The following is an 8,510-nucleotide window of genomic DNA, read 5'->3' as shown; positions in this document are numbered from 1 at the left end:
GCTCGGCTCGGCTCATGAACAACCCTATTCTAAACACATTTTTAACACTTGTCTTTTAAATGTATCCTGATGGGTCTCTGATGACACGCAATGTTGCAGAAATCGGCCTAGGCGGCCGATTAATCGGCGCCTAGGCTCTAGTCCGTGGGTTACTGCCTAAATTTAAGCTAGTCGGTCAAAAAATCGGTTATGGTCAAAATCGGTCAAAGTCGGACAAAATCGGTAAAAATCAGACTAATCGGGCCCAAAAAACCCAATTTTTGAAACCTGACCCATGGTTTAAAGCCCAAATTTTAGTTATAAACCTATTTTAACATTCAAGTTTAGGTATTTTAACATTTAACCCCCTCTATCTTTCACTAGTTTACATATGGTTCCTAAACTTGTAAATTTATTAATAAAAGGTATAAAGTTATCTCCTAAACTTGTAAATTTATTAATAAAAGGTATAAAATTATCTATATATATATATAGGGAGCCGCTAGAATGAAAACCACCTCGAGTTGTAAGAACCGCGAGAACTACACCCCACGGAGCGCTGTTCGCCACGATTTTTTTTTTACAAGTAGATGTGTATATTATAAACACAGCCGTAAAAAATCATGGCGAACGGCGCTCCGTGGGGTGTAGTTTTTTACACCACAAGTTTGGTGAAAAAAAAAAGAAAAAAGAAAAAAAATTAAAAATACCAAACTTGTGGTGTAAAAAACTACACCCCACGGAGCGCCGTTCGCCATGATTTTTTACGGCTGTGTTTATAATACACACATCTACTTGTAAAAAAAAAATCATGGCGAACGGCGCTCCGTGGGGTGTAGTTCTCGCGGTTCTTACAACTCGGGGTGGTTTTCATTCTAGCAGCCCCCTATATATATATATATATATAAATATATATATAAATTTGTAAAATTATATTTAAAAATTCTAATCCTATTAATCCCGATTAATCTCTATTAATCCCAATTAATCACTAGGCGGTGCCCGACTAGCGACTTGCGCTTCACAACATTGATGATACGTCACCCTTTCTTTCCTTTCCTAGGGTTTTAACAAGGGTTTTCTCCCCCAATACCACTCTGCTACAATATTCAATCCAACATCATCACACCATGAAAAGAGCTTCATCAAGACTCCTTCACTTCCAATTCCAAAAACTCTTCTCCAAATCTTCAATCCCTCTCTTTTCCACCACTCAATTTCCATCACATCCCACCATCTACACCCACACCCACACCCATCTCAACCCACACCCAAAAACCCAATCTTCACTCTTTTCAACAAACCCAACTCAAAATCACACCACTTTGTCCGACCCACAAAAACCCACTTCCCAATTATCATCAAGACAACGAAAAATCAAAGAAAGATCACAACTTGTTGATGAATTCGAGGCTGCAAAAACATCTGACGAAATGATCAAAGCGTTTGACCAATTGGAGCCCATTCTTGACGAGAATGAGCTCGGTTTAGCCTGCTTGAAAATTGGCCTTAAACTTGATCAAGAAGGTGAGTACCCTGATAAAGTTTTTGACTTTGCTAACAAATGTTTAAAAATCTTGGATAACAACAATAATAATGATGATAATAATAATAATGGTGATTTGTTATTGCCTCTTGCTATGAACTTACAGTTGTTAGGTTCTGTTTGTTATAGTTTGAATAGGTTTAGTGAGAGTTTAGGGTATTTGAATAGAGCCAATAGGATTTTAGCAAAGTTAGATGAAACAGTCGGTGACGGGTTCGAAATTAAACATGTGTTACATGCTGTGCATCTTAATTTGGCCAACACAAAGAATGCGATGGGTAGGCGAGAAGACGCGATCGGTAATTTGAAAAAATGTTTAGAGATTAAGGAAATGACGTTGGAGGATGATAGTCGGGAGCTTGGGAACGCGTATAGGGATATGGCGGAAGCGTATGTTGCGATTTTGGATTTTAAACAAGCGTTGCCGTATTGTACGAAGGCGATGGAGATACATAAGGTACAATTAGGGAGTAATTCGGTTGAGGTGGCGCATGATAGACGGTTGTTAGGTGTGATTTATACGGGTTTGGAAGAGCACGTGAAGGCGTTGGAACAAAATCAGTTATCGCAAAAGGTTTTGAAAAACTGGGGGCTTAGTTCGGACTTGCTTAGAGCGGAAATCGATGCGGCGAACATGCAAATCGCGTTAGGGAAGTTTGATGAAGCGATCAATACTTTGAAATCCGTTGTTCTTCAAACGGATAAAGAAAGTGAAGATCGCGCTATGATTTTCATATCGATGGCGAAAGCTTTATCTCATCAAGAAAAGTTCACCGAAGCCAAACGGTGTTTACAAATGTCATGCGGGATTTTAGAGAAAAAGGAAAGGTCGTCGCCTTTAGAAGTATCCGAAGCGTATATGGAAATATCGATGCAATATGAACAGATGAATGAGTTCGAGACTGCGATTTCTTTATTAAAGAAAGCACAGAATATGCTTGAAAAGATACCAAACGAACAACATTCGGTTGGTAGTGCTTCGGCTAGAATTGGGTGGCTACTATTGTTAACGGGTAAGGTACAAGAATCGATACCGTATTTGGAAGATGCGATTGAGCGATTGAAAGAGAATTTCGGCTCCAAACATTTTGGAGTTGGATATGTTTACAATAATTTAGGTGCGGCTTATCTAGAACTCGATAGACCTCAATCGGCTGCACAAGTTTTTGCGCTGGCTAAGGATATTATGGACACTTCACTTGGTCCGAATCATGTTGACTCAATCGAAGCGTGTCAAAATCTTTCAAAAGCGTATAGCGCAATGGGGAGGTATGAAACTTATGTTTGTAAGTTCAAATTTCTTGAATTTACGTTTTGAAAATGATAACATTTGGACATGCTTTTATTGTTGTTTGAAGCTGTAGCTTGAGGTCGGGTTTTTTTTAAATAATTTGTTTACGAATGGGTTGGTTCGGGTTATGTTTTATCTTTAATGGGTCAAACGGTAAGCACAAAAGATTTAGCTAAAAATGAAAAGGGTCACATGAGTTCAACCCGTGAAGGTTACTGATTCAATTCAGTTGCTGTTAAGTGTTTTTGAATGCATACAACCTCGGACCTTCTAAGTCGTATTATTAAAATTAGAGTAAAATGCCAAATTTCGTCCCTAAGGTTTGGCAAGTTTTGCGACTTTCGTCCAAAGGTTTGTTTTTCCGCATCCAGATCCAAAAGGTTTGAAATCTTGCCATTTTCATCCGGCTCGTTAGCTCCTACCATTTTTCTCCGTTAAGTCAGGGGTACTTTCGTCTTTTTTGTTAAACTTAAAGGGGCAATTCGGTCTTTTTCAGTAGTATTCGATCTTTTTACATAAAGTGATAAAGATCGAATTGCCCTTTTAAGTTAACAAAAATGACAGAAATACCCCTGACTTAACGGAGAAAAATGGATGGAGTTAACGAGCCCGATGAAAATGACAAGATTTCAAACCTTTTGGATCCAGACACGAAAAAACAAACCTTTGGACGAAAGTCACAAAACTGGCCAAACCTCAGGGACGAAAATGGCATTTTACTTCTAAAATTATTTGGCCCAGTATTGATATAGTATAAATTTTCTGATCATATTCGAGACTAATTACTTGTATAAAAGTTAGAAAAGCTGGACAAAAAAGGATCTGGCCAACCCGACCTATAGGGGTGTAAACGAGCCGAGCCCGACTAGGCTCGAGCTCGGCTCGTTATGTTTTTATGAAGCTCGAGCTTGGCTCGGTTCGAGCCTACCTCTCTGAGCTCGAGCTGGGCTCGCGAGTAAAACCCAAAGCTCGAGCTCGGCTTGACTCGGCTCGAGCTATTTCGAGAACAACCTCAAATGAGCTAGAAGCTCGGCTCGAGCTCGTTTCAACAGCGATTAAGCATGCCAAAGCTCGGCTTGAGCTCGACTCACCAATGTTATCATCATTATTATTATTATATTATATATATAAAAAACTAAAATTTTGTATAGGCTCGCGAGCCTAAACGAGCTTTGTATTTCAGGCTCGAGCTCGGGCTCGATAACTAAACGAGCTCTATTTCAGGCTCGAGCTCGGGCTCGGGCTCGTTAAGGCTCGACTCGTTCGAGCTTTTAACCGAGCCGATCACGAGTAGCTCTGGAGCCTCTGGGCTTGTTTACACCCCTACCGACCTACCTATTATTGAAATTCGATATTTGAAACCTCAATACATAAAATGACCAAAAAGAATATTCATGTGAATAAAAAAGAGACTAAAGTCGTAGATAATCGAATAATGATTAGCAAATCCAAACACCTCTTAGCTATGTGTTTTGTTCGGTTTGTATAACTCAATTGTTGGTCTTTTCATCTATTTGTGCAGCTACGCACTTGCGATCAACTTTCAGGAAAAGGCGATCGATGGTTGGAGAGGGCATGGACCGAGTGTAAAAGACGAACTCAAAGAAGCGATTCGTGTTCTTGACGAACTAAAGGTGAAAGCTTGTGGTGGGCCCCATGATAACATGGCGTTGCCGGCAAATCATCCTAGGAGAAGAAGCTCACGGTCTAATGTTTCGGTCGAGTAAAGGTTATCGAATGCAAATAAGAATATTAAAGGAAGCATTTTGAAGAAAGTTTACTGCTTGATTAATTTCGCTTCTGGTGAGAGCTTGCTGTTGACTTCCGTTTATATAAGGTTTTGACTTTTGATGAGAAGTTTTTGTTGCTAGAAAACTTTTGGCTTTGTGGGATATGTATTAAAGATAATTTGATATATGGATTCTAATTGGAAGCGCGTAAAGGTTATTAAATATCTTGACTCGGTTTTAGACAGCGTCACTGCTATGTAGGGATTGCAAGATTGGCGGGTCAGGAGGTTTGAGTAATGGGTCAAAACAAGGAACTTGTAGTATGGGTTAAACGGGTCGAGTTGCTCTGTAGAGATTGCAAGATTGGCGGATCAGGAGATTTGAGTAACGGGTCAAAACTAGAAAGTTTTAGTACGGGCCTAAACGGGTCTGAGTTAGCTTGTGTTGACGTGCAAACATTCTCTCTCTCTCTCTCTCTATATATATATATGTTAACTAACGGTCTATAACCAATGTTTTAAAAACCGGTAAATACCGGCCGGTTATACCGGTATTATCATTTTCAGATATAAATCCGGTACGAAACACCCCGGTAAACAAATGAAACGGCATAAGGTTTGTACCGGTGGTAAAATCCGGTATACCGGTTTGAAACGTAATACCGGTACCGGCCCAGGGCTATTTTAGTTTGGGTTGTTACTTATTTTTATTATATATATTACTTATCTTACGTAATTTTTATATATTATGATTATTCGTAACTAAAAGTTCTTATTTAATATTGTATGAAATGAAAATAGTTATCCTCTAGTTGATGAGGATGACGATAATAGTGAATTTCATCTTTTACGCGATCTTGAACTTGATGTATTCAACACTCAAATGACTTAAACATGTCGTACACTTTCATTTAAAAGAGCTTGTTGGAAAATTGAATGATTTTCGATTATCTTTTGGATTATTTTTTATTATTATGGATTTACTTTTGGATCATCTTTTAATATGTAATCATGCATTTTTTGATTAGCTTTTGAGTTGATGTTGTAATTTATGAAATTATATAGTTAGGTAGTCAACACGGTTGAACCGCTCGATACAACCTGGTTCAACCGGTTGAACCATTTTTTTAGCCTAGTCCTGTTTGATTTAAAAACCGGTTTTTAAAACATTCTCTATAACTTTTAATAAAATGATTTTGGAGATCATATGCACCTAAAAGAGTTTGGGCAATTTTTCATCTTCTGTCACCTGTTTTTAACTATATTTTTTATTTGACCCATTTAAAACAAAACATAACTTAAAACTTACTTTGATAATTAATGCACTGAAATTGTCAAATTGACTACTCAACTGTTGTTTTAATTGAGTTGAATTATGCACGTCTTTTCTCTAAATGTTTGGTATACAATATATATCATGGATGGTTCATGTATATACCCTTTGACCTAGCAACAGACCAGATCTGCTTTACTTGATTTATAAATCTACTGATTTTTCAATAAATCAGTTAAGGAAGTTAACAACTTTCAATCTCTTTGACCCGTCTTTGTTTAAGTGATAACAAAAGAACCTGAAAGAAAAAAAAGGCGAAACTTCTCGGACGGGTATATGTTTGGTTTTAAAACAATTCGTGGGTTTAGGATGGGTATTGTATTAGATGATACTTGTTGGGTTACCCGCAACAAATCCCTGACATATTTATATATTATATAATCCTAACATATATAAGAAACTTAAAATTATTAAATTTATACAATCTTTAGAAGTGTAGGTGAGTATTTGATATTTTAAATTGGGTTTTTAAGTGAGTTTAACATCGGGAAGCGGGCATCTCAATGGGTAAGGTTTTTTACCACATAAGATCATGAACAGGCATATTGACACCTGTGATCATAAACGCCAAATGGTGGATAGTGAGTTCATGTCTGACTGGTATGAGGCATGGTTTTATAATCGAGGATGAGTCTATGGTTATCAATACCTGACCTACTGCCATCTGTAGTTTGTCTTAGTTAAATCAACCTACTTCTTATCAAACCGCCCACTCATCCTCCCACAAAGATAGGATCAGGGCATTTTTGGTAACTCCAAGATAGATGGCTAATTTTTAGAAAATTGAAATTCTACCTAAGATATGGCATGGATCTAGAGGAGTTGACTGTCTTTATAAGCAAAAGAATCTTGAAAGACCAGCAACCATGATAAAAGTTGCTTGATGATTACTCAAGTGACCATGAGACACCTTAATCATATTTCCTCCCATTCTAAAGCATACCCTCTTCCAACAAATGTCAAATCCAAAAAAAAAATCATGCTTTACTAATTTGTACATCATGTAATGGAAGTAGTACATCCCATCATGAGTCCATTTCTCACTCAAGCATATTGTAGATAGAATACAATGATTTTCATTCATGAAAGTTTCTACCAACCAAAAGTAATATAAGCAATCATTCTTACACCCATGCTACTATTTTACCATAACCAAATTCTTTTTCTTTTTGTGTAAGTGTAATCTTTTACATTATGCTATCTTTTCTAATACAAACCCGATAAAAGAACGAAAAAAGAACGTAAAATTAATCAAAAAAAGAAAGAAAACCCGATTCATCTATACGCAAAATACTAAAACTAGATTGGTAGAATCGCGTTTCTTGATCCTCGACCATTCCCAAACGAGAAAAAATGTCGTCTTGATCTGCCACTAGTACTTCCCTCCTCATCGTTCATAGGTTCTTGGAGAGTCCCATTGCTTTGCAAGATCTCTTGAACCGATAAGTAAACATGGCGGTCGATAGCTGAATCCATCGAGAAAGATCTTCGAATAGGTTGAATCGAAAAGTGATCATCTTTTCCTCTAATATCAATGCTCTCATCACCCATGATAGAAACATGATGAGTTTTTCTTGTTTTAAGCCTTTTCCCACCAATCTTTCTTGGCGAATGACCTCTCGATTGATGCGATCTTGACCCGTTTCCATCCTGATCCAACTCAATCACCAAGAAATCTTGATCCCCACCAATCGGGCTCGATTGGGGGTCTTGAGGCGAAGAAGTTGGTGCAATTATCTGATCTTTCGGGTATCTTGCACCACCCGATATACTCAACCTACAAAGCGGACAATTCGCGTTGTTTTGAAGCCAAATATCGATACAATCCAAATGAAACGCGTGGTTGCAGCTCGGAAGAACCCGTAAAGTGTCCATTTCTTGAAAATCATTCAAACAAACAACACATTCATACCAACTCCTCTTGTCCCCTTCAGTTTTTGTGTATTGACAAATGGGAATCTCTCTGATGAGTAATTCATCAAGCCCTCTAACATGCCAAGGAGGAGTCGAATAAGCCGACGATAACGGGTCAGTAACGGGTCGTTCTCGGGCCATCGAAAATCGCCTTAACGGGTTGACTTGTTGCCAATTGAAGCAGCCTCTAGTGACAAAGAAGTAGTAAGAAACTAATAAGAAAGCAGTTGCAACTATGCATAGGGCTGCAATGGCTAAGATTGGGAAATTGGAAGTTGATGGATCTGATTGGAGGGTTGACTTTTGATGATCCATTGGGGGAGTTTTAGAAATGTGGGTTGTGAAGAAGAGGTGTTGAGAATGAAGAAGGTGATGGGTCATGTGTATGAAGTGAGAAAAAAGTCAATATTGATTAAGAAAAAGAATTGAAGTACAAGAAGCAATAAATGAGTGGGGAAGGAACACATGGTTGCTTCAATGAAGATCTCGAAACATGGAGGGGTTTGACTCACAATGTGCCACATGAGGTTGACAATCACAACCACAAATTATATATTGGTCTTTGTTCACACACACATATATATATACACACATACATATATAATATAATATGTGTGTGTTTCGGATACAAATACAAAGCTCATTAATCATTTTTTTTACATTTTAAAACAAATTGACTATAGAAGTTATCTTACTAAATACATTTGTTATTATAACT

At 37.7% G+C, this 8,510-nt stretch overlaps 2 protein-coding genes across 2 annotated transcripts; one reads left to right on the top strand and one right to left on the bottom strand.

Moving 5' to 3' along the window:
* The first annotated feature begins 1,024 nt into the window (after positions 1–1,024).
* On the top strand, positions 1,025–4,770 carry LOC110884010 (protein KINESIN LIGHT CHAIN-RELATED 1). Its single transcript, XM_022131685.2, has 2 exons — positions 1,025–2,794; positions 4,339–4,770. The coding sequence occupies exons 1-2, from the start codon at positions 1,110–1,112 to the stop codon at positions 4,541–4,543; spliced, it is 1,890 nt and encodes a 629-aa protein (XP_021987377.1). The 5' UTR covers positions 1,025–1,109; the 3' UTR covers positions 4,544–4,770.
* Positions 4,771–7,019: 2,249 nt separating this feature from the next.
* On the bottom strand, positions 7,020–8,321 carry LOC110884009 (RING-H2 finger protein ATL1). The gene has a single exon (XM_022131684.2). It carries the CDS (start codon positions 8,171–8,173, stop codon positions 7,178–7,180), a length of 996 nt encoding a protein of 331 aa, XP_021987376.1. The 5' UTR covers positions 8,174–8,321; the 3' UTR covers positions 7,020–7,177.
* Between the last annotated feature and the right edge of the window lie 189 nt (positions 8,322–8,510).

This window comes from Helianthus annuus, chromosome 10 (assembly GCF_002127325.2).
Source record: "Helianthus annuus cultivar XRQ/B chromosome 10, HanXRQr2.0-SUNRISE, whole genome shotgun sequence".
NCBI lineage: Eukaryota > Viridiplantae > Streptophyta > Magnoliopsida > Asterales > Asteraceae > Helianthus > Helianthus annuus.
This window is presented reverse-complemented; position numbering and strand designations above follow the sequence as displayed.

What these genes read in the sequence shown, in the direction of transcription:
- LOC110884010 (XM_022131685.2), top strand. Translation starts at nt 1,110, where the DNA reads ATGAAAAGAGCTTCATCAAGACTCCTTCACTTCCAATTCCAAAAACTC. An exon ending in GCGTATAGCGCAATGGGGAG is followed by an intron (nt 2,795 to 4,338) that starts GTATGAAACTTA and finishes CTATTTGTGCAG; the next exon opens with CTACGCACTTGCGATCAACT.
- LOC110884009 (XM_022131684.2), bottom strand. Translation starts at nt 8,173, where the DNA reads ATGACCCATCACCTTCTTCATTCTCAACACCTCTTCTTCACAACCCAC.